This window comes from Mustela putorius, unplaced genomic scaffold (assembly GCF_011764305.1).
Source record: "Mustela putorius furo isolate JIRA1106 unplaced genomic scaffold, ASM1176430v1.1 tig00003845_pilon_pilon_pilon, whole genome shotgun sequence".
Lineage (NCBI taxonomy): Eukaryota > Metazoa > Chordata > Mammalia > Carnivora > Mustelidae > Mustela > Mustela putorius.
Genome location: NW_025421998.1, coordinates 54,965,971 through 54,991,123, shown reverse-complemented (window position 1 = coordinate 54,991,123; position 25,153 = coordinate 54,965,971). Strand labels below are relative to the sequence as shown.

General features: G+C 38.3%; 1 protein-coding gene across 7 annotated transcripts; it reads left to right on the top strand.

Annotated features, from left to right (window-relative positions):
• The first annotated feature begins 626 nt into the window (after window positions 1-626).
• TRA2A (transformer 2 alpha homolog) lies at window positions 627-24,861 on the top strand. 7 transcript variants are annotated; one of them, XM_045062781.1, is made up of 10 exons: window positions 629-847; window positions 1,375-1,464; window positions 11,150-11,450; window positions 11,741-11,874; window positions 15,205-15,370; window positions 16,467-16,655; window positions 20,697-20,812; window positions 23,166-23,291; window positions 23,614-23,681; window positions 23,838-24,861. In XM_045062781.1, exons 5-10 carry the CDS (start codon window positions 15,338-15,340, stop codon window positions 23,846-23,848), a joined length of 543 nt encoding a protein of 180 aa, XP_044918716.1. In that variant the 5' UTR covers window positions 629-847; window positions 1,375-1,464; window positions 11,150-11,450; window positions 11,741-11,874; window positions 15,205-15,337; the 3' UTR covers window positions 23,849-24,861. The 7 variants fall into 7 exon arrangements, with proteins under 7 accessions (XP_044918714.1, XP_044918716.1, XP_044918715.1 ...); XM_045062780.1 differs by having other exon boundaries at window positions 11,150-11,461; XM_045062782.1 differs by lacking the exon at window positions 11,150-11,450.
• Window positions 24,862-25,153: the final 292 nt, after the last annotated feature.

Sequence of the window (25,153 nt, the reverse complement as noted above, 5' to 3'; positions counted from 1 at the left end):
CTTTCCTAACAGAACTGTGGTTGAAGGTCCATGTCAATTCTTTTATCACAAAATATTACGAGGGAAAATTTTTTATGAGGAAACTAATTTTTAAAATTGTGGAATTTTAAAAGTTCAAAATCACCTCACACATTATTACTACGACTGAGAACCAAATGGGTAGATTTGAGAAGTCTTGGCTACAACGCTGTAAGGAAATGTCTCAAAGAGTATTAGGGAGCTAAGTGAACTCTGACTTATTACAAGCCAAACTGTGCGTGTATTATGTTGATAGCGTTACAAAGGGCAAAGGTTGAAGAAAAGTAATAGAGTGCTGAAAATACGCCCAAATAGGAACATTTTATACTGTATATGCCTCCAGTTCTGTTCCATCAGAATCCATTCGGAAAATATTTAAAGGGGCCAACGTCAATAAAAGCTCATCTGGCTAATGAAAAAGAACTGACGTGTTAGAAAGGGGTCCTAAGTTGGGAGGTCACTCTGCTGGGAAGTCTGTTCCAACCCAACAAGACTCCCAACACAGGTTACCCTCCCCTTGCTAGGCCGGGACCGCCACAAATCCTCGCGGGAGGCGGGGCTAGTGACGCCACAGAGACGTCCCGCCCCCTTACGTCGCGCACTGGGAGGCCAGAAGGTTTCTGGCGGGGCCGGCGCCATCTTGCCGGAGCCTGCGACCGAGTGGGAGTGGAGTGGAGCGGCCGTTGTTGCCGACTCTTTCCTCCTCCCCACGGTCCAGTCAGCGGTTGATTAGGCCATCGGCCCTCAAGCCGAGACTTGTCTCTTATTTAGTTCTGGGGAGCACCTGGCCGACATGAGTGATGTAGAGGAGAACAACTTCGAGGGCAGAGTGAGTACAAAGCCGCGGGAGCCGTCTTCGGCGGCGGCCCGATGCTCGGGGTTTCACGGGGACGAGCGCGGTCGGGCGGGGTTGCGGGGAGTCCTGCGGGGGCCCGCGGGGAGCAGCCTCTGGAGCCATCGCGGTTGTTTCCTTACATACCAAGATGGCTTCTGGGTTCCACTCTTTCCCCAAACACCGCGGATAACCCCTCTCCCCCTTTTTTGGAGACTGACTGATACCTGGACTCCTGGGTCCGAGCCCCCACCCCCCACCCCGCAGTGCGCCCTCCCTTCTCCCCACCCCTGAGGCTTCCTTATCTCTGTTCCGAGGAGTGGGTCCCAGTCGCGGTGGGGCGGGAGGAGACGGCAGGGAGTTCCCCTCCGGCCGGATAGTGGTAGGTGCTTCCTGAGGTGTTCTGGCGACCCCGAGCATCGTAGAGGGTCTCGGGGTCGAAACTGCGGCGGGCTGTTGTCCGGGCGGGGAGAAGCTGGCGTGGGACTAGCTGGGGCCTGTGTCTCCTTGGCTCTCTATTGCAGTGAGCGGCCGCGTCTCTGTTGGAACCGGCGGCGTTGCGTCTATAAAGGCGAAAGCCTTGAGGTTGAAGGTGGGACGAGCCTAATGAAGTGGTTAGTCAACGACCGCACCGACCCTTAAGCGTTCTTAAGACGAGAGCTGTGAGGGGAAAACTACGCAAGGAGCCCTTTTCCCTTAATGTCCCTTCTGCTTTCTTTTCACTTCAAAATGAATGTGGAAATGCTATAACGCCTGATTTTTTTCTAATTCCATGATGTTGGGTTTTTTTCTCTCTCCTTTATATCTCAACTTCGAATGCTTTTCTTCCTATGATCTTTCATCTAAAAACCACTTCTTTACAGGTTTTTACGGTAAACAACTCTTAATCTTACATAACTGAACAAATTTTGTGGCCCAGTATTTTAAAAATAGCTAGTCAGTTTTACACTGTTCTGTAATTGAAAATTACAGACCTCCTTCCATTTTTCTTCACACCCCATCCACCTACAAAGGGAGCTCAAGGATTTCCATTATTCGGGGTCAGTAAATACAAGGATCACAAAGATATGTTCTCCTCAGCCTAGATGTAGTAGAACATTGATAGTTGGAGTTCTACTTCTGAAGTTACCCTCCTGTAGTGGTAATTGGTGGAAGTGGGTTAGTATGAAATCCTGGAAAGAAAATCCCCAGGCAGCATGTTCTTGCTGTTGTGTTGGTATTCTAGTCACTAGGGGAAACGCATAAAAACACTTAAGGTGTGTGCTCGGATGGAATGAATTTTGTCTTTTTTAGAAGCTCATAATATAAATACTTGGAACCAGACAGTTAAATCAGAAGGTGGATTTAGGCTTTTGTTCTTTTTGAGAAAAAAGGTTTAAATGGGTTAGAAACGAAACTACTTTTTGATGCCTTTAAGATTGGATTTTTAAAATAAAATCTAAATCACAGATACAAGTGAGTAGTTGAACCTGCTTTTTTCTTAGAATGAGGTGTTGATTGAGCAAAACTTTTTAAAAATCTTGTAATAAAAGTATTTGGTGATTGCAAGCTGCTTGTTCTTGATCATGTGAGGAAGTTACGGAAAGAAATTTTTCTATCCATTAATATTTCCTTCCATTGACTTTAATACAGAAATTTATTTTTTTTGTAATGTTTGTTTTTATTTCGTTTGTGGGAAAGTGAAGAGTACTGCTATTTGGGACGTTGTTTTCCTTTTAAGTTTTTACGTCTTAATTAGTTGTCAAGGAATGGAACAAGTTCTAGATAACTGTCACATTAACCACTTGAGAAAGCAATATATGTAAGATTCCTACCCAGTTTATGCTAAAATGCATGTAGGCATTAATATTCTGTTAGTTTAAAAAGGAGTTCTCAATCCCCCCTCTTGCAGTGTTTATGGTCATGACAATATTTTTTGACAGGTGATACCTAAGTGTATTTTAATGTAAATGAACTCAGCAGATTGAATAGGCCTGTCCTTACCTGTCACTTTTTTTTTCTTTTGTAGGTTGGGGTAATTGTCTTTATTTGTAATTGGTTAAAGAATTAGAAGAATGCCAGAAGCTTTTTGAAGTGTACTTTTTCTTTTTTTTTTTAAATTGTTTCTTAATTTAATACTCACTAGTGCTTTTGGGTTTTTTTGTTGTTGTTTTGTTTATTTTTAGTGCTTTTGGTTTTTAAACTACTGTGATTTCTTATCTGCTAACCACAAACCAGTTTTTTTAAAAAAAGTTTTATAGAATACGTTGTGTTATCTTTATATCTAAGTGTAATGACCATTTAGAGAGGCTCAAAACAGGATTCTTCCAATGATGTTCTGGAAGTTTTGTTTTTTTAAGTAGTTACACTTCAAATTTTTTAAACTAAAAGTAGAGGAAACATTGACAGGTCAGATTTCATTTGCTTTATTTATGGAATAAATAGTACATTTATTTATTTATTTATTTATTTATTTGACAGAGAGAAATCACAAGTAGATGGAGAGGCAGGTAGAGAGAGAGAGAGGGAAGCAGGCTCCCTGCTGAGCAGAGAGCCCGATGCGGGACTCGATCCCAGGACCCTGAGATCATGACCTGAGCCGAAGGCAGCGGCTTAACCCACTGAGCCACCCAGGCGCCCCAATAAATAGTACATATTAACCCCATCTTACTGAAAAGATACCTAGAATCAGAGGGTAATTTTCTAGAGACTGCAGAACACATTGAAGAAACAGGACTAATACTAATAGTTCTTATTTTTATAGCAATTTTTTTTTAAAGATTATTTATTTATCCATTTGACAGAGAGAGAGATCACAAGTAGGCAGAGAGGCAGGCAGAGAGAGAGAGAGGAGGAGGAGGAAGCAGGCTCCCTGCTGAGCAGAGAGCCCGATGCGGGACTCCATCCCAGGACCCTGAGATCATGACCCAAGCCGAAGGCAGCGGCCCAACCCACTGAGCCACCCAGGCGCCCTTTTATAGCAATTTTTAATCTTACTACCCCACCATCAGTTCATTGACATATTTTCCAATGTACTACTTAGAATCATTTTACAAGGGTTGGAGTACTCATACCTTTTTAGAAATTAAAAACTGAGGCCTATAAGAACATGTAGCCAGGAGTCAGGTTTACAGGTCAGAGTCCATTGCTCACTGCATATATACACTTTGCTGTATATGTTTTGATTTCCTTTTTAAAAAGCAGCACACTGTACTTCAGCATCTCAGACACATTAAGAGTGTTTGTTAAAAACTATAGATTATCTCTTCCATTGTAGAGGACTGGAGTAAAAGAACTTTAGGATTGGTTGAATTATAATTGGTTGAATTTTGTGATAAGTAATCCCAATAGCTAACCAATCAAAATTCCCTTCTGCCTGAAGTAAAACTGTTTGAGCATCTGCCTTTTTAGTAAAAGTCAGGTGTTCTTGAGGGAAAAAACTTCCAATTTGAAATGGCTGACAGCTCATATCTGGGTAAAAGTAAGTATATAATCAAGTGTCCTGTGATAGAATTAATAGGGAATTTAGGAAATGGAGTTGAGTAGTTTTGTGAGCTAGGAAAAAGGAATGCTTTACTTAATATGTAAAACTCCCGTTGGATTTTATGGTTAGGGAACAGATTGATTGGATGGATGGGACAGTGAAGAATTTGTCGGGGTAGTGAGAGGATAGATTTGCTAGATAGGCAGTCAGATAATGGAGGGTCTTTATTTCTAGATACAGGGATTTGGACTTAATCCGATATGCTGTAAAAAGGCATATATGGATTCTTAATTCTGGGAGTGGCATAATGAAAGGACTTTAGTAAAGAACAGAAGAACTGGTACTAGAGGAGCAGCAAAGCATACTTGAACTATTTAAGGAAAGAAATTATGAAAACTCTAAACAGGACAGCAGTGGGATATGAAGAATGAATGAGACATTTTCAAGGGATCCAGAAGAAGAGGGGTGCCTTTAAAATAAATAGGTTCATTAAAGCAATTTATTGGGGACATGTGTATCAACTTAACAGAAATATTTTAAGTGGAAATGTCTTTTGGAGCTGAAAGTGTGGCTGGCACTTGAGCTATAAATTTGCTTGTCGTCATCATTAAAAAGAGTTGTTTGCTTCACACAACTTCAACTAAAATAGGATTTAGGTCTCAAAAAAAATTGTAGTCTCCTTCATAGAAATTAAGGGAAATGGTGTTAAGCTTTCCTTGCCATTTTATTTACCCTCTATCCCTAATTTGTTTTTCTAACCAATTTTAGAAAAATGTTAAGCCCAATTTTTTTCTCATACAGTGACCCATTGTTTTTAAGATTTTATTTATTTATTTGACAGAGAGAGATACCACAAGCAGGCAGAGACAGAGAGGGAAGCAGGCTCCCCGCTGAGCAGAGAGCCTCCCAGGACTGTAAGCCCAGGACCCAGGACACGAAGGCAGAGGCCCAACCCACTGAACCACCCAGGCGCCCCGTGGCCCACTGTTTTTAATAGAGGTTTATGATTCTCATGTAGGGATCCATCTTACAACTCCATAATTGTTATTGAAGAGGAAAAATAATACTTGCCTCCTATTCAGAGTTCTGGCATCCTGTAGCTAGAATATTTTTAAGCAACCCCTAGTGTTCCCCCTTCGTAATACATTAGATGGTTTGACTGGATGACAGAAGTGTAAAGCGAAATACAGATTCCTCTGTACGCATTGGGAATTAAAATGTATGTAAAGATATTTTGTTAAAGAATAGCAGAAATATGGGAAGCTTTTTTTCTTTCTGAAATCTGATTTGTAATAATGGGTGTGATGACTGTGCCATTCAAAACCCATCTTGGGGGACGCCTGGGTGGCTCAGTTGGTTAAGCAGCTGCCTTCGGCTCAGGTCATGATCCCAGCGTCCTGGGATCGAGTCCCACATCGGGCTCCTTGCTCCGCGGGGAGCCTGCTTCTCCCTCTGACTCTGCCTTCCACTCTGTCTGCCTCTGCTCGCTCTCGCTCGCTCTCTCTCTGACAAATAAATAAATAAAATCTTTAAAACCCATCTTGGTTACTGACAAACAAAAAAAACCTTAAACTAGGCTTTTAATTTTTCTGTTGATGAAATGTTAATAAATGTGAGGGCACAAATGAGGTTTACCTTCTCCCTTCCTTTAAAAAGAAATACAAATAGAATCTCTGTTTTACAGATAAGAATGTCAGGTCAGCAGTTTAGCTTTTAAAAATACTTAGTTTTTTCAGTTTAATTTCATCTATCTCATCAACCTATTACAAAAGGGTAAGACTTCCTTTCTCATGAGACTGACAGTATTAAACCCAAGACAACACGGTCTTGGATTTAATTTATTAAAGTTAAGTCCTATCATTTATGCAATTTTAATGCTTTTTTATTGTCATTTTTTAAAGCAAAGAATTTGTAAACTTAAACATTTTAATGCTCAGACTTTAATATTTGAGACTCTTTCACTGAAGGGTGCTAATTTGCTTAATTTAAGTAGAAGGGATTTTTAAAAGAAGTTGTGTTAACTAAATGTGCCTGCAGTGCACAGATTTGTCATGGATGCTTAATGGTTTGTGCCATTCATAAAATGAAAATAAAAAGTCCTGATAGCTGAAGGAATTTGAAGGGATTTAAATATTTAGGAATGAGAGTTGTAAAAAAATACAGATGGTCTTTGTTTATGGATTTATTTTTGTAAGTGAACTGAAATTATTAACCATGGCATATGTAGTATAACAAGTGTGAAATGGCCATCAATAATCAACATAATAACTTCCTAGAATCTTCCTAACAGTGAAATGTATCAAACCTTTTCTTTGATACTGTCAGTGGGTGCTCAGGCGTCAAATTACTAACCCTGGGACCTTTGTAAAAGGTATACATTTGCATGCTAAATGAGTTAATATCGATTGTTATTTGTTGACCTTTGTAATAAATATAGCAGGACAGAAGTGCTGGTGAGAAAATGGCAATGATCAGATGGGGAAACGAATCAGTAAACATTGTTTAAAAAAAAAAAATTGAGAGGGGAATAATGAAAGGAAATGTGGTTTTTCCCCCTCTCACCTTTAGGTTAATGTCATTATGTAGTTGTGTATAATCCTTGTTGTCTAATCATTTTTCACCAAAAGTATAAGTGACTACAGCTGCCTGACCAATCTGAGGTAGAAGAAGTTAACTTTCTTTAAATTAAGGCCCTGTAGTCTTTCTTACTCAAGATTCATAAATATTCCCATGATATTAGAAGATGAGAACCCAAGTAGAAAGTTCTGTAATTGGTTCTTAGTAAAGTTTGCTTTTAGTTGTTACTCTTTGGCTTTTAATATAACTAAACTTTTTGGACATTACAGTTGATCATGATGTATAAGATAGCTGGTTTATAAATCATTTAAAATTTGTATGAAAGATGATATAAATTTTACAGGTAATTTCACAGTTGAGAATAATTTGAATTTGGTAATGTATGCATCAGTGCCGATTCCTACGTAATTTCTTTAAGTATTTCCAAAATTATTTTAAACTTTAGAGAATGTAAAGACTGTTAGAATATCTGTGAGTCTTTGCAGAAGAAAAGACTGCTTTAATCTCACTTAGAATGCAGCATATAGATATTTTCTTTTTAAGGAATTGCTTTAATAGCAGTAATGGGTTAAGAAGAGAGTGGAAGTATTTCTTTTATAAGCTTAAGAGTCCGTCATACTCAAGAACTGCTATTTATGCAGACTGAAATTAAAGAATTGGATAAGCAGAAGTTTCCCCTAAACCCCCCAAAATGAAGTTCTTAGTACAGTAAATATTACAAGCTATTGGAGTAATTTAAGTACCTCTCCCCCATTGGGACATAAAATTTACCCAAATGCACTAATGTATTTCTATGGAAATAGATCTCCAATTTCATAAAATAGTGGGAAAAAAATACATTTTGAGAAAGTTTGTTTTAAAAGTTTATGCTATTACAGACGTGAATTTGTATAAACATGGCACTGTGACTTGGCATAGAATTCACGTTGCCATAATAATAGAGTGGGTTACAATTTAACATTTATGTGTTATGTGTTTATTTTAATGGGGTTTAAGTACTAAGCATATATATTGTTGGAATTTTTTTCTTCCACCTATTATATGATATTAGCTGTATTAAAAGATAAGTCTTCAATTGTTTACTGTAGGAATTGTTCATGTTCTGCAACAATGTGTGCATATATTTAATAACCTTTGCCTTGATTGAAGGAATAGTGCACGGTTGTGGTTATTTACAGTGTGTAAAATGCAGCTGTATTTTAACACAGATTGCTTGAATTGGATACGCTGTGGTACTTAGTATTCATGGTTAGCGTTTTGGTTTTGTTTTGTTTATTGTTTTGGGGGGGGTTTGGCTGTGTCCTTCAGCTACCACATGAGGTACCTTGATAATAAAGAATAGTTAAGAGAACAAACATAACACCGTTTAAGCAGGTTGTACTGTGGGAACTTTCTGCCTGGCTTCTGGTTTATAATAGGTAAGGTAGACTGGAAGCCTGTTTGTTGTTAAAAATGTGGATATGATTTGATTGAGTCAGTCTGCCCATTTCAACTAGACAGCATATTTTTAAATGGGTGCTGGATCCACTTAAGAATTTGCAGAATTTCTTGATGGGACAGCTTTAAGAGTAGGTTAAGTAGAGGGTATTGAAACAGGTAACATCCCTTCTTAGTATTTTATTTTTCTGTTTGGAATTTCAATTCAGTTTCCAAATTCTGAATAGTTTAATGCATTTCTTTGGAAAAAGTTGAAGTTATCATTTCATAATGAAGACGAGGCAAAGGTAGAAAAGAATAATCTAGCATTTGTCCATAAAGGACTTGTTGTACCTTGGTTTCTAATGCACAGCACAGTTTGGTGAAAATGGTACTCCCTTGGTACTAGGTTTTAAAAAACAAAGTTACTTAAAAATGGCAAATATTCGTGTGACCATTTTTGTGTGCATGAAGACTTAACTACCAGTTCTTAGAATGATGGGGGGGGGTTGTTTGTTTTGTTTTTTGTATTGCAGTAAAAATAATTCTGAAGAATTAGAAGTTTATTTTATGCTTTGTAGTTTATTCTTTGAGTTAAACTTACTGACAGGTATTGATTTATCTTTTTAGATAAGTTTCTAAGTTGTTTTTGGAAGTTAGAATGATAGTGACAAATTAGGGGTTACAAGGGAGTTAAGACTGTTTCTTAACCTTGAATGATTTCATGAAGAAATTTATGCAGATTCAGGTTTCCCTGGTATAAAAACTGAAGGATGACCACAAAAGAAGGTATTAGGTATTTGTGACATCTTAATTATAAAAAGCAAGACTTTTTTTTTTAAAGTATCCTAATGTCTTTTGAAAAGATACTCTGTTTTTTTTTTGAAAAGATAATCTTGAAAAGATACTCTTTGAAAAGATACTCTTAATGTTTTATTAACCAAAAGGAAATTTTCATTTTTTCCAATGAGTTCCTATGCCAGAATTGAAAATTAAACTTTATAATTTAAGATGTTATTAAGTAGCCTTGTTTACATTAATTCCTAAGAAATGGCAATTTTCAACTGTTAAATTTGAGGGAAGACTGGGACATTGAATGTACACACATTTGGACCATAACATTTTTATCATATACTAGAAAGCCTCGTGAAAGCATTTAAGAATAAATCTTGAGTTTTAATATAAGACTTTGATTTATATATTTGTAAAATTCAAGGTGTTACAGTGTCATAGAATGCAAAGCATTCTGAAATATATGTATAACATGAGCTGTGGTGATGTTCATAGATACTGTTCTATCAACTGCTGTTCAACAGTATCATAAATGTTATACCACAGGATCAACTTTATAGAAGGGAAAGCTGAGAGAGGGGAAGATATTCTTCTCAGCTTAATGAACTATCCTGTGTGATTCTTCAGTTACAAGCAAATTAGCCATTACTTTATTTTTTAAGTACTGAATATGCTGCTTTTACAGTTTCCAGTTTTACAGTTTCACTGAATGAAGAAGCCTGAATTGCTGTGCCTGCTCCAGGCATTTGTCGAGAAATTTAGGAGAATATCAGAGATGTGGTGAAAGACTTATTGTAGGTAGCTAAATGGGAAAGGTTGATATTAAACAGAAAGGTAGCTATATATTTCAGTTTTGTCTGCATCTGAAAAATAAGTAGGCCTAACAGCGTTAGTACAGTTCTTGGTAAATAAGTCTTTCGACATTAAACTCAAAGTAGCAGGAAAGTCTTAAGAAAGCTGTGTGATAGGTAGTCTTGTGGCATAAATGAAAAATGGTGTGAAGTTGGGGTGATTGTTTACACTAATAATCAAGGCTCAAATGGACTGTCCTACTTTGGTTATAAATGCCTCATATACCTATCAAATTTATAAAGTCTCTTAATCAGTTTTAAGTCCTTTGATTTTGGAGAGTTTTCATTTATATCCAACTTTTTCAGAAGCCAGTCAATTTTCTGATATAGGATACAGTCATTGAAGGGAGTATGTATATATGCATAACTGCATAAAATACACAAAACTATGAATGGAATTGGTGGGATCAAGAAGTAAAGACCATGATAACTAATTTTGTATTTTTGTATGTTATGATACTTCATGAATAATACAGAATATTAAAATGGCACAGTTGCAAAATTACATGTATTAGTAACTTACAAACCAAAGGGGAAATTTTAAGAATTTCATGCCCTCTTTTCCCCTTAGTTTTTTCTTTATGCTTCTTTTACATCAGAACATAGGTTTCTGATTAGGGTGGAGTATGCAAAGATAGTGGTCAAACATACTTGGAAAAAGATGTTAGTAATTTCACTAATTTAATTTTTTTACTTCTTTGAACCTCAGCATGTGTCCTGTAATGTATGAGTTTAGGTAGGTGTGTTCAAATTTCAGCCTAGAATGCTTCGCTTTAACTGTACCTTGGTATCTTAGCATGGCTTAGTGAAAGCTTATTTTAAGATGACTAAGAATCTTCAAGTTATAAGCTAAAACCTTAAGACATAGGTGGTGGGTGATTACAGTTAATGTTAGATTTATGCTTGAGTTAAGTATTTATATTAAAAATGTTCACATTTTAGGAACTAGGATGAAACATGAAAGGGGAGGAGGAGGGTGAAGAATATGGTAAAAACATTTAGAGAAATTCAGTAAATTCTCTTTAATTGTTAGAAACTAGACTTTGGACAATTTTAAAGATTATAAAATTGTTTTTTAATAAGCTAGTTATTTGCACTTTACCTGCTGGCTTTTCCATTTGATAGATAACATTCTGAACTCCAGCAGAGTTTTATAATCCCCACGTGCTTAAATATACTAAATGTTCTTTTTCCATTAAGGTTAATGTTCGTGAAGAAATTGAAGAGTTTTTTCCAAGAATGTGGAAGATAAATCAAGATAAAAGAAGGCTAATGAAAAGTATTAAAGATCAGAAAATTAAAATTGAATGGGGGAAAAAATTGAACAGAAGATTGGTCAGATAGAAGCACTTGAATATTTTTTTAAGGCTATTTTGAATTGTTTGAATTGGGGAAGAATACACGAAGTATGAAAAATGAAAAACTCAATGAAGAATGAAGAGAAGTAGAAAGCAAGAGTGAAGTAGAATTAAAAGAATCTGGAAGAATGAATGGGTCCTAGGTTAAGTAAATGTATGGTTTATGTTCCAGTGTCTGTATGATCAAGTTGTAGATGAATTTGCATGATTTCTTAGTTAATAGAGAATTGGTGATCTGGTTCAAGTAGGGAATTACTGAGGACAGTTAGCAGTATTAACAATGGGTTATTAATGAGCTGAAATTTTTTCTGGAGGGTGTTGCCTAACCATTTGTTTTTCAGGAGCAATCAATATAATAATTACGGTACTTAAAATGTTAGGTGTTAGGCATCTACGTGACCAGTGCCATTTGTAATACTGTCTTCTTTGTTAGGAGTCTCGCTCTCAGTCAAAATCTCCAACGGGAACGCCTGCTCGTGTAAAATCGGAGAGCAGGTCAGGATCTCGTAGTCCATCAAGGGTTTCCAAACAATCAGAATCCCATTCTCGATCAAGATCAAAATCCAGGTAAGTGTCCTTAAAATAATACTTAAGATGCTTTCCTTGGATTTTTCAGGGCCATGTAGTTTTTACCAAGTTCCTTATTTTTGCTGTGTTTTACATAGATATTTCACAAAATCATGAAGTAATTTTTCTTAAACCCTAGAGTTTAGAAATGAATGTCCTGGGGGCACCTGGGCGACTGTCAGTTTAGCACCAACTCTTGGTTTCAACATGGGATTATGATCTCAGAGTCTTGAGATTGGGCCCTGGATCAGACTCCACCTCAGCAGGGAGTCTGCTACTCTCTCCCTCTCCCACTCATACACTTTCTCTCTCCCTTCCACCCCCAAATGAATAAATACATCTTTTAAAAAGGTGAACATTCCTGATAAAGATTTTTTTTATTTTTTAAAGATTTTATTTATTTATTTGATGGAGATCACAAGTAGACAGAGAGGCAGGCAGAGAGAGAGGGGGAAGCAGGCTACCCGCTGAGCAGAAAGCCTGATGCAGGGCTTGATCCCAGGACCTCGAGACCATGACCTGAGGTGAAGGAAGTGGCTTAACCCAGTGAGCCATCCAGGCGCCCCCAGATAAAGATTTAGATAAGGCAGAGTCCGGTCATCTTTTAGCCTGGTTAACCTATCAGTTACTAGCTATTAACATAAATGTTTTGATTGATTTAAATGTATTGGCACTGAGGATTGGAGTTTGATTTTATTTCAACAATATTTGTGCAACGAAAATGTAATTTTCTCCATCAGAGACTTAGCATGTAATTCAGTACAGAGAGCATTGATGTATCTATGTTGTATTAATTATCGAAATGATTTGAAAAGATTTCTCAAGATTCATATTCTAGCTATATCCTTTACCTGAAGATTGTGACTAAGTGTGTTCAGGGTGGAGCTGGCCAGATACAGCTGGGTGTATCTGGAGCCCCAATCTCTGGGTGATTCAGGAGCCCCTCCACTATCATTTCCACTGACAATAAAACTCCAGTGAACCACTGCAGAGTTCACTGTATCAGATGTTCCAGGTATACAGGGGTGGGTGAAAGACAGTTTTAAAAACAACCTGGACAGTTGTTCAGTAAATCATAATTTCGTGATTAGGGACATAATTTGTCTTTGTATGGAGTTTGCTTGCCAATGGAGCATGAGACCAAAGGATTGAAGGACTGTACTTGAGTCCACAGCTGTCTTTATCATATCCAGGATCCAACTTGATTTACTAACCACTCTAATTAAATCTACATGTGTAGAGTAACACTGTGTTGTATTTGGGTATGCAAACAAATTAGCATATTTTCATTTGAGTATCTTTGCATTGCTGCTCCCAGCCTAGATAGAATTTTCTTCCCTCATATATTCAGTAACTTGATTTATTCTCTGCCGAAGCGTCACCTGAGAACATTAAAGAGCATGCATGCTCTTTTAAGTCTTTTTTTCATAATGCTTACCACTATCTGATTTAGAGGAAAGTTAGCTACTCTTAAATGGTATTTAATGTCTCATTTTTCATTACTAAATTATAATAATTGATGGGGCACTTGGTGGCTCAGTTAAGCATCTACCTTTGGCTCAGGTTATAATCTCAGGGTCCTGGGATCAAGCCCTTTATCAGGGAAGCCTGCTTCTCCATCTGCCTCTGCCCCTCTCCTTGCTTGTGTGCTATCTCTCTCTCTCAAATAAATAAATCTTGTAAAAAAATTAAAATAACAATTGATATGTTAAATGAGAGGTTTTCTTATTAATGTTTATCTTTTACATTGAGGCTATAAATTAGTGCTAAGGAAAATGGAAAGTATCTAAAAGTATACTAAATCTGCTAGGAACCAGATCTCCATGTCTTGCCAAGGGACCTTTGCTCTTGCCATTCCTAAAACACTTTGCCCTTATCTATCTAGTAAAATTTGTCTCCCAGCATTATTATTAGCCTTCTTTGTTTTGAATAATCTTCCCTTACTACTTTTATTCCCTTCACCTGTGTGCTGTCTTTTTTAACTTTCTGGCCCTTAGCATGTATAACATTTATTGAACATCTTAAACAAGTTATTTTGTAAGACTGTGAATACCAGTAGGGCTCCTAGATGGCTCAGTTTGGTTAAGCATCCAACTCTTGATCTCAGCTCAGGTCTTAATCTCAGGGTTGTGAGTTCAAGCCCCACATTAAAAACAAAACAAAACAAAAAACTGATCGCTTCTGGTCAAGATGTTTATTAAGGATGGCTTACATGAACAGTAAATAAATTGTTGCAGTAAGGGGTGCATAGGTGGCTCAGTTGGTTAGGCATCTGCCTTCAGCTCAGGTCATGATCTCAGACTACTGGAATTGAGCTCAGCATTGGGTTCCTCGCTCAGAGAGCCCACTTCTCCCTCTGCCTTTCCACTCTCCTTGTGCTCTCTGTCCCTCTCAAATCTTTAAAAACAAAAAAGGAAAGAAATTGTTGCATTAAGAGGCAAAGAAAATTAGTGACTAAAGTAGAGATAGGAGATGAACTAGGGAAGCAGCAGTGGAGGGTGGGTGAGGTCCTCTGGAAAGCTAGAAGAAATGAAAACTATTACATGGGCATTTAGGTTGTTGAATTAACTTAGCAGAAGCTAGATTGCAGTGGGCTAAAGAAAGATTAGAAAGGAAATGGTATTCATTTCCAGTGAAATGAATAGTGAAGGGAAGAAACAGTGAAGGGAATATAGAACTATATTGAGAAGATATGATGGTAAGAATCAAAGGATTTTACTGTGTTAGTAACAGTAGTTGGTGGTTTGTGTTGTCTTTGTTGTGGTAAGATACACATAAAATTTACAATCTCAGTCATTTTTAAGTGTACAGTTCAGTGATAGTAAATACATTCACATTGTGCAGGCATCACCACCATCTGTCCCCAGAGCTGTTTTCAGCTTGTAAAACTGAAATTCTATACCCACTAAACAGTGGCTCCTTGTTTTCCCTCCTCCCAGCCCCTGGCAACCACCATTTTACTCTGTCTGTACGATTTTGCCTACCCTAAGAACTTTATGTATATAGTGTAATCACAGTATTTGTCTTTTGGTGACTTACTTGTCTCACTTAACATAATGTCCTCTGGTTTCATCCATGTCACAGAATACTGCAGGATTTCCTTAGGGCTAGTTTATATTTTACTTTTTAAAGAAGGTAGAGTTACAACATGCTTGTAATGTAAAGTGAAGAAAGTGTAGAAAGAATAGACTAACAACATGATGATTGTAGTGATTAAGATAACAAAAGGAAGAATATTCTTTCCTCTGAAGGGAACTGGGTTACATGTGTAGATCCTTGTCATTAGCCATCTTGTTTCAGTATTTTTACCTAAATGTATTTCTCTCAAAGGTCGAGGTCAAGGAGGCATTCTCATAGACGTTACACTCGATCCAGATCCCATTCTCACTCTCATAGGAGACGATCTCGAAGTAGGTCATACACACCAGAATACCGGCGTCGAAGAAGCCGAAGTCATTCTCCAATGTCTAACCGGAGAAGACATACAGGCAGCAGGGTTTGTGGTTTATGAAAATTACTGAAAACTTTGTGTGTTTAGTCATAGCATAATATCTTACTTTCATGAGATTAGACCATTATTTTAAAGTGCTACTCCAAGGGTACCTGGCTGGCTCAGTCAGTGGAGCATGTGGCTCTTGATCTCAAGGTTATGTGTCTGAGACCCTCACTGGGTATAGAGATTACTTGGGAAATAAAAAATAAATAAAGTGGTACTCCAGAAACATCATTAATTGTATGAATATTGTTTGTATACATTTAAATATATTATCTTAACTTTTGAGTAGTTAAAAGAAATTTGGGGGGAATACATGTTCTGAGAATTAAGATCAAAAGCATAAACTGAGTTGAGAATATTGAGATGAAAAGGTTTTGGTGGGGATTAAGGGAAGCTGACAAGAAATAGATGTAGTAATAACAGCTAACACATACTGAGCACTATGCAGTTGTTCAGTACATTTAATGGATAAGAGTTTAGGAGATGTGACACTGAGGTTTGGTTTTTGGCCAACTGGCAGAGCCCAGGTTTCAGCCAGCCTGCTTGGCTCTTAAAGTTCCTGTGCTTAACTGCTGTAGTGTGCTTTTCCACCATATGATGCTGAATTACTTAACTCTGATGGAGTCTGCTATTTCATGATGTTTTGAAATATGTACATAGATTTTTCAAATCTGTTTAGTGGGAAGTTTGAAGGAATACCCTTGGTAAGAATGAAAATGGAGGAAAGTCTTAATCAGCAATTATAAAGTCCTATTAAGTACAAATCTGTAAGCTAGAAAACATTTGAATAAACCATAAATGTGGCTTTAAACTACGGTAGATTTTTAGGATACATTCTGAAAATTGCTGGGCTAGAAAGGTGGGGATGTTTTTATTCAGGCTCCAATGGCAGTATACTCCAAAGAGGGCCTGAGTGTACTGTGAACTGTAAAAATATAGCTCGTCTGGTTTTTTTCCTCTTAAATTTTTCTTTCCCAAGGGACTTGAAATAGTATAGTCTTTGTGTATTAGAGGGGTGTTCTAAGCAAAGTATTTCATGTTAATTAATTTCTATTTCAATTTGGAGCTTGAAATTAAATCACATCTTTTTCACCAGGCAAATCCAGATCCCAACACTTGTCTTGGAGTGTTTGGCCTCAGTTTATACACAACAGAGAGAGATCTTCGTGAAGTATTTTCTCGATATGGACCATTGAGTGGTGTCAATGTGGTTTATGATCAGCGAACTGGTCGGTCACGAGGATTTGCTTTTGTTTATTTTGAAAGAATAGATGACTCAAAGGAGGTAATTTTGTTTTTATAATTTTATAATTTTTCAATTTGAAATTTTTCTGATGTGCATGATTATATTGTTAAAAGTTGACTAATAGTCTCCCCGTTTTATAACCTGTTCTCTTTCATTCCCTAACCTGAGTTTGGTTCAAACTCTTCCTTTTAGCACCATCTGGGTGGCTTAGTGTAGGTTAAGCATCTGCCTTCAGTTCAGATCATTATCCCAGGTGGGATCGAGCCCCTCCTCAGGCTCCTTGCTCAGTGGGGAGCCTGCTTCTCTCTCTCTCCTTGTCACTCCCCCTGCTTATGCACGTGCGCACACACTCTATCAAATAAATAAAATCTTTAATTTTTTTTTTAAAGATTTTATTTATGTGAAAGAAATAGAGAAAGCAGAAGCAGGGAGGAGAGGGCGCAATCCCAAGACGCTGAGATCACGACCTGAGCTGAGCTGAAGGGAGACACTTAACCAACTGAGCCCCCAAGCATCCCTAAATAAAATCTTAAAAAAAAAAAATGGGTCCCTGGGTGGCTTAGTGGGTTGAGCCTCTGCATTCGGCTCAGGTCCTGGTCTCTCAGGGTCCTGGGATTGAGCCCAGAGTCAGGGTCCCTGCTCAGCGGGAAGCCTGCTTCCACCTCTCTGCCTGCCTGAGGGCCTACTTTTGATCTCACTGCCAAATCAGTCGATCAATCTTAAAAAACAAAAACAGAAAAAATTTCCTTTCATTGTTAAATTGGAAATTGCCAGTTTCACTTTCCAACTAATATTTTCTGGTATAGGCATATCCTGATTGAAATCTGGCTTTGTAAACAGAAGTGTATATGTGTTTGAGTTAATGGAAAAAGTAAAGTATATAAATGTCCTCTTTTGGGACGCCTGGGTGGCTCAGTGGTTTGGGCCTCTGCCTTCAGCTCATCATGATCTCAGGATCCTGGAATCGAGCCCCGCATCAGGCTCTCTGCTCAGTGGGGAGCCTGCTTGCCCGTCCCTCTCTGCCTACTTGTGATCTCTCTCTCTCTCAAATAAGTAAAATCTTAAAAAAAAAAAAAAAAAAAAAAGGTCCTCTTTTGACTAAACATTTCTCCTATTCCAAGCAGATGATTAAGCTAACTTTTTAGAAATTATATGAGATTTTGGAGTGCCTAACTGGCTCGGCGGAGTGTGTGACTTAATCCCAGGATTGTTAGTTCAACCCCTATGCTGGGTGTAGAAATTACTTAAAATATTTTTTAAATTAAAAAAAAAATTATTTGTTTGATCTGTTTAATTTTGTATAGAATTAGCTCCCCATGTATAGACAAAGAGCTTTGTTTTTCTGTTTTCATATTCATCTGTCATTTTGTTCTTTAAAATACACATAGAATTGTTTCGGGTTGTTTTAAGATTTGATTTGAGAGAGAGCATAGTGGGTGATAAAGGGAGAAGGAGAGAATCTCGAGAAGACTCTGTGCTGAGCCCCAAGCGGGGTTCCTTATCACAACACTGAGATCATGACCTGAGCCAAAATCAACAGTCAGACACTTAACCAGCCGAGTCACCCAATCGCCCCTGAAGCTGTGCTGCTTTAATGTATAGATACTGGATAAAGAGAGCAGTAAGGCTTGCTTTCGCTATACTAAAGTTCATAGTGATTGGGTTAGAAAATTCCATTTTAAGGAATTTGAAGCTCGTTATTAAAGTTTTATCAAACCCTTTTTGGGGCACCTGGGTGGCTCAGTTGATTAAATATCCCAGTCTTTGATCTCAGCTCATGTGTTGATCTCAGGGTCATGAATTCAGGCCCCATATTGGGCTCCATTACTTTAAAAAAGTAAGTGATGTTTTTGTTGTTGTTTCAATCAAATTTTAATAAATGGCAGGGCACCTGGCTGGCCCAGTTGATAGAGCATGCAACTTTTGATTTCAGGGTAGTGAATTTGAGCCCCACATTGGGCATAGAGCTTACTTTTAAAAAAACAAACAGACAAAAAACCTAGTAAATGGCAAATGTACTATTTTACATGTGATAGTAGTTGGTAATTGATCTGTGCATCAAGAGCATTTGATTGCAACACAATCAGTCATTATAAAAGCATATCTGGGTTGCCTGGGTGGTTCAGTGTAAAGCTTCTGCTTTTGGCTCAGGTCATTATCCCAGGGTCCTGAGATTGAGCCCCAAGTCAGGCTCCCTGCTCAGCAGGGAGTCTGCTGCTCCCTCTGTGCCTCGTATGCTCTCTCTCTTTTTTTTTTATTTTAAAGATTTTATTTATTTATTTGACAGAGAGAGATCACAAGTAGGCAGAGAAGCAGGCAGAGAGAGAGGAGGAAGCAAGCTCCCTGCTGAGCAGGGAGCCCAATACGGGCCTCGATCCCAGGACCCTGAAACCATGACCTGAGCCGAAGGCAGAGGCATAACCCACTGAGCCACCCAGGCGCCCTGCTCTCTCTCTCTCTTTTGTTTGCTTTCTCTCTCAAATAAAATCTTAAAAAAAAAAAAAAAATGAATAGATAGTGAAAGTTATCATATCTTTCAAAAATAGTAGATGCTAATGGATGGAGGCCAGGAATGATGCCAAAAATCAAAATGTACAGGATAGCCACCCAGAATAAAGAATTAGCAGTCCAAAAATATCAATAATGTTGGAGGTTGAAAAACCCCAGATAATTGTGACAAAATAACACTCCAGGTTGTAAGTCATTTATGTAATAGACATTCTAATTAGCATTCTCTAATTTTACTTATTTATTTGAGAGAGACCATGTATATGCATGAGCTGGAAGCTGGGAGAAAATCCTAAGCAGGCTCCTTGCCCAGTGCAGAGCCCAGTGTGGGGCTTGATCTCACAACCCTGGGATCATAACTTGAGCCAAAATCAAGAGCTGGGACACATCAGCCCACTAAGCTATCCACTTCCCCCATCAAACATTATGACTTACTTTGGTTACATATTTGTCATTTATTTCTCTTCTCAATTAAGAGATACAGGTTTCAATTTTTAAAATAGTAAGATATCTGATGTGAAGTATAAAACAATATCACAATTAGATTTTTTTTTAAAGATTTTATTTACTTATTTGAGAAAGAGAGACACCACAAGCAGGGGGTAGGGGTTGGCAGGGAGGGGAGCAGCCTCCCTGCTCTTGATCCCAGGACCCTGGGATTGTGACCTGAACCAAAGGCAGATGCCTAACCAACTGAACCACTTAGGCACCCCAAGAGTTTTTTTTTTTTTTTTTTTTTTTAAGCTTTTATTTATTTATTTGACAGACACAGCAAGAGAGAGAACACAAGCAGAGGGGGTGGGAGAGGGAGAAGCAGGCTTCCTGCCAAGCAATGGAGCCCAATGCAGGGCTTGATCACAGGACCCTGGGATTATGACCCAAACCAAAGGTAGATGCCTAATGACTGAGCCACCCAGGCACCCCAAGATTTTTTTTAATACAAAATTTGTTAAGAAATTTGTCCTAGCTCTTGAGTCCTCCCGTAACCACCCTGTCAGATTTGTTTCTTTATAAAATAAAATGAAAATGGCAATTTTACCTTAATTCCAAGGAACTTGCAAATGTGGTAGAGCAGTTGGAGTTACTATCCCATTTATTGGTATTCGTGCTGAAGGACAGAGTGATAGGGGATGTGAGTGCAGATTTAAAGACAGGAGCACTTACTGGTAGGTTTAGAAGTTCTTTTATATTTGGAGTTCACTAGATGGCAGTGTGTTACCTAAGAAATGGTTTTTTGCTAACCTAGACTTGGTCCCCTGAATTGCAGTTTCTGCTTGGAGTTGCCTAGACTTGAGTTGCCCAACTTGTATGTTTCTCAGTAGCTGCCCCCAGTCTTTCAGCAGAGGCATGTTTAAATAAGTGTGTGTGTGTGCACATAAGAAAATTCAATGCTGTTGACATGCGTAAGCAAGGATTTCCATGTAAAATCCTGGCCCTTCTTGTTTGGGAAAGAAGTTTAGAGAATTTTAATTTTTAAAATTTCAGGTGGAAAATGTGTTAAATTTGTTGCAGTTTTTGTAGTTTCCCATTAGTGAATTATGCATGACTTTCTGTGCCTATTCTCCTTTAAAGGCTATGGAAAGGGCAAATGGAATGGAGTTGGACGGTAGAAGAATTCGAGTGGATTATTCTATTACCAAGAGAGCGCACACACCTACACCTGGCATCTACATGGGCAGACCAACTCAGTAAGATTTCAGATTTTTTAAGCTAAACTAAAAGCCAGAAATTCACCAGAAATGTATGCAAACTTTTGATTAATCAAAAGATAAAATTATTTTTTTCCTATAATAAGAATCAAAAGTTAAAGTCATTCCTGGCTCTTTCCTTGGTGCTATACAAATAGAAAAATTATTAAATACTAGGAAAATGGTGTATGCTTTTAAGTATTCTCTTTCTGTTCTTAATGTGACTTTGGAAGCCTTGTGGATAGGGAAGAGTTTTACTCTTCAGGGTGTGTGTGTGTGTGTGTGTATGTATGTATGTATGTATGTATGTATGTATTTTTTGACAGATCACAAGTAGGCAGAGGGGCAAGGCGGGGCGGAGCAGGCTCCCTGCAGAGCAGAGAGCCCAATGTGGGCCTCAATCCCAGAACCCTGTGATCTTTTTTTTTTTTTTAAGATTTTATTTATTTATTTGACAGACAGAGATCACAAGTAGGCAGAGAGGCAGTCAGAGAGAGGAGGAAGCAGGCTCCCCGCTGAGCAGAGAGCCCGACCTGGGGCTTGATCCCAGGACCCTGGGATCATGACCTGAGCAGAAGGCAGAGGCTTTAACCCACTGAGCCACCCAGGCGTCGTGTCTTTTTTTTTTTTTTTTAAGCCAGTTTTCACATCATGCAGAAAATAGAGGCTTTTATAAATTTTTTTCATATATAAAATAACTGAAGAAAGTTGTTTTGTTTTGTTTTTAATTTATTTAACAGAGATCACAAGTAGGCAGAAAGGCAGAGAGAGGGGGACGCAGGCTCCCCAGTGAGCAGAGAGCCTGATGCGTGGCTCGATCCCGGGATCCTGAGATCATGACCTGAGCTGAAGGCAGAGGCTCAACCTACTGAACCACCCAGGCGCCCCTAAAGAAAGTATTTCTTAAAAGTGAAAGAGGGTGGGCGCCTGGGTGGCTCAGTGGGTTAAGCCGCTGCCTTCGGCTCGGGTCATGATTTCAGTGTCCTGGGATCGAGCCCCGAATCGGGCTCTCTGCTCGGCAGGGAGCCTGCTTCCCTCTCTCTCTCTCTGCCTGCCTCTCCATCTACTTGTGATTTCTCTCTGTCAAATAAATAAATAAAATCTTTTAAAAAAAAAAAAAAAAAAGTGAAAGAGGGAGAGGAGAACCTGGGTGGCTCAGTTGGTTAAGCCCCTGCCTTTCAGCTCAGGTCATGATCTCAGAAACCCAGGATTGAGCCCCATTTCAGGCTCTCTGCTCAGCCGGAGCCTGCATCCCCCTATTTCTCTGCCTGCCTCTCTGCCTACTTGTGATCTCTCTCTATCAAATAAAGAAAGAAAATTTTTTTAAAAAGGGCGCTTGGGTGGCTCAGTGGGTTAAAGCCTCTGCCTTCAGCTCAGGTCATGATCCCAGGGTCCTGGGATCAAGCCCCGCATCGGCCTCTCTGCTCAGCAGGGAGCCTGCTTCCCTTCCTCTCTCTCTGCCTGCCTCTCTGCCTATTTGTGTCTACTACTACTGTCTGTCCAATGGATGAATGAAATCTTTTATAAAAAGGGGGGGGGCGCCTGGTGGCTTAGTGGTTAAGCGTGTGCCTTCAGCTCGGGTCATGATCCCAGGGTCCTGGGATGGAGGCCCACATCCGGCTCCTTGCTCAGCGAGAAGCCTGCTTCTCCCTCTCCCACTCCCTGCTTGTGTTCCCTCTCTCTCTATCTTTCTGTCAAATAAATAAAAGCTTTGAAAGAAAGAAAGAAGGAGTATAGGCGTTCAGTTACTTTGAAACCTTCTTGGGGAAAATGTAAGATGTGGTCAGAAGAGCCTACAAAAACTAAAGTGAAAATACTGTCCCTGTGATTAGGAGTTGGGAAAAATTACAGGATAAAGTGCTTAAGGGTTTAAATTTGCTGCGGAAGATTTAAAACCAGAGCTTGAAATTGTTTTAGGGCTGGGCCTCAGTGTAAGGTAGTTAATTCTGCTGTTCAGGGTCGTTAACCTTTTTAAGTGCTTGATGTTTATTGTTTTTGAATTAGTCATCACTCACATCTTAGCATTTTGGTACTATTTCCCAGCACCGTATTTCATTTCTGCTTCTTGAAAAGAAAAGGTCCTCCTGATTTGGGTAGTGCATTAATAAAAGAATAGTTTATAGTTTGAGAGTTTTCTGAAATCATTCCTGGTTTTTTATGTAATGAATAGGAAACCAAAGCAGAGTAATACCCTGGAGTCAGCAAAGCGAGACATGGGGGTCACTGACTTGAAAAGAGTGGTTCTTTCTCCCTTATCTTCCTGCCTCCTCAATTTTGGTTAAGTACCAATTGTTATTAAATGAAACTGGAAAATAATCACATTGATGTAAAAATTTTTTACATTTTTCTGTAGTAGTGGCGGTGGCGGTGGTGGAGGTGGTGGTGGAGGTGGAGGAGGTGGCAGGCGTCGAGATTCTTACTATGATAGAGGATATGATCGTGGATATGACAGATATGAAGACTACGATTACCGGTACAGGTAATGTTTTAATTTGTAGTTTCTGTTCTAAATTAGATAGTAGTTGTATTATTTGGCACTTTTGTGTTTCATACATATTAATAAAAATATTTAAAAATAGATTATGCTTTCTTGAGAAAGTAGAGGAAGATGATTTTCTCAAGATTGAGGAAGGTTAATTGTCTGTATTTGCCCAGTATTTTGCTGTACGATATGCTTGCTGTTATAGTATTAACTGGCACAAAGAGAATGTAATAGTATTTGAATGATGGGGAATCTTTATTTCCACCTGCCTCAATGGAGTGATTTTGTGGTATGCTAAATAATCTTTTATTTCCTGCAGAAGAAGATCACCTTCTCCTTACTATAGTCGGTACAGATCACGATCAAGATCTCGTTCCTACAGCCCAAGTACGTATACTTTTATTTTGTAGCATTAAGAGGCATTTGTAATTAATGGTTTATTTTAGAAAATTAGGGTAAATGGAGATTATTGATAGTTGGACAAAAAATAGACAAGTGAAACTGTAATTGTCATTTTGACTTTTGTTTTTTGCTCTCTTTCAGGACGCTATTGATACACGGAATGGTTGCAGATGAGGACATCTTTTTCTTTCTTTGTGTGTGTGTGTGTATGTGTGTGTGTGTGTGTGTGTGTGTGTGTGTTGGTTTGGTTTGCTTTTGGGCTTTTGGTTTGTTTTGGTTTGGTTTTGGGTCTTGAGTTTGTTTTTTGTTGAATTCTGGATTTCCCCAAGCTTCTAATCCTTTTTACTTCTTAAAAAGAACCCTTAAAAAAAAATCTTCGGTTTATTCACCATCTACACTTTGTCAGTTGTATTGCTGTTTCCACCCCTTAAAGATGTAATTGTTGTCATTTTGAGTAGTTACACATCTTAAGTAAAAAAAAAGGAACCCCCAGTGTTACACTTTGTAAACGATTTTTTTCCTTTTTTTCTTTTTCTTTCTTTTTTTCCTTTTCTTCTTTTTTTTTGCTTTCCTTTGCTTTTACAGAAAATTAACTCCTGGCTAATCAAATGAGGAAAGAAATGATCTTTTTAAAGCTTCTTTTGTGTTAGGTATTGTATTAGACATTATACTAGAGACCTCCATTTACGACGAACTCCTTTTTTAACTTTCTTTTGGGGAAGGTAATAACACATAAAGTAGTTCAGTCATGTCAAGTTTGTCTGGGGTGGCATGGAGCAGTCAAATAGTTGAGTGTAGAAAGTTTGAAGCTATATAAGAAAACACTTGTTCATTTCTTTGGAAGAACAAAATTTTTGAACCCTAAAAATTATGTCATTTTTTTAAGAGATGAAAGCTTGTGGACTCCTACAAAACATGTTGTATTTAAAATACATCTGTTAAGACTTAAAGTGTGATGTTTGTGTTGAATTTATTGAAATTTAAGTATTCCCTTAATCAGTGAAGGACAACTATTATTTATTACTTAGAGCAATTGTATACTTTGCTGTTAGAAATTTTTGTATGGGGACAATAGTTAAGCAGGCTATTATTGTATAGAGTTCTTTAGAGGATACGTGTGAGGAAAAGTAGTCTCCTTTCAAATAAAGATTAATTTCTTTGAAAATGGGACTGTTTCTTTATCGTGGTAGAATGAGAAAAATATATATATAACTTATATAACTGGATTGATTTGAGAACCAGTCCTTTTCCTGATATTTTTGCTTATACCCAATGTAATTCTTTCTCTTAGTCTTTAAAAATCCTTGTTTTGGGGGCACCTGGGTGGCTCAGTGGGTTAAGCCACTGCCTTTGGCTCGGGTCATGATCTCAGGGTCCTGGGATCGAGTCCCGCATCAGGCTGTCTGCTCAGCAGGGGGCCTGCTTCACTTCCTCTCTGCCTCTCTCTCTGTCAAATA

Excerpts from the sequence above, each read along its gene's own strand:
- TRA2A (XM_004743333.3), top strand. The coding sequence starts at position 812 with ATGAGTGATGTAGAGGAGAACAACTTCGAGGGCAGA. Across the intron at positions 848-11,740 it reads AGAACAACTTCGAGGGCAGA|GAGTCTCGCTCTCAGTCAAA; the intron begins GTGAGTACAAAG and ends CTTCTTTGTTAG. Across the intron at positions 16,656-20,696 it reads GAATAGATGACTCAAAGGAG|GCTATGGAAAGGGCAAATGG; the intron begins GTAATTTTGTTT and ends TCTCCTTTAAAG.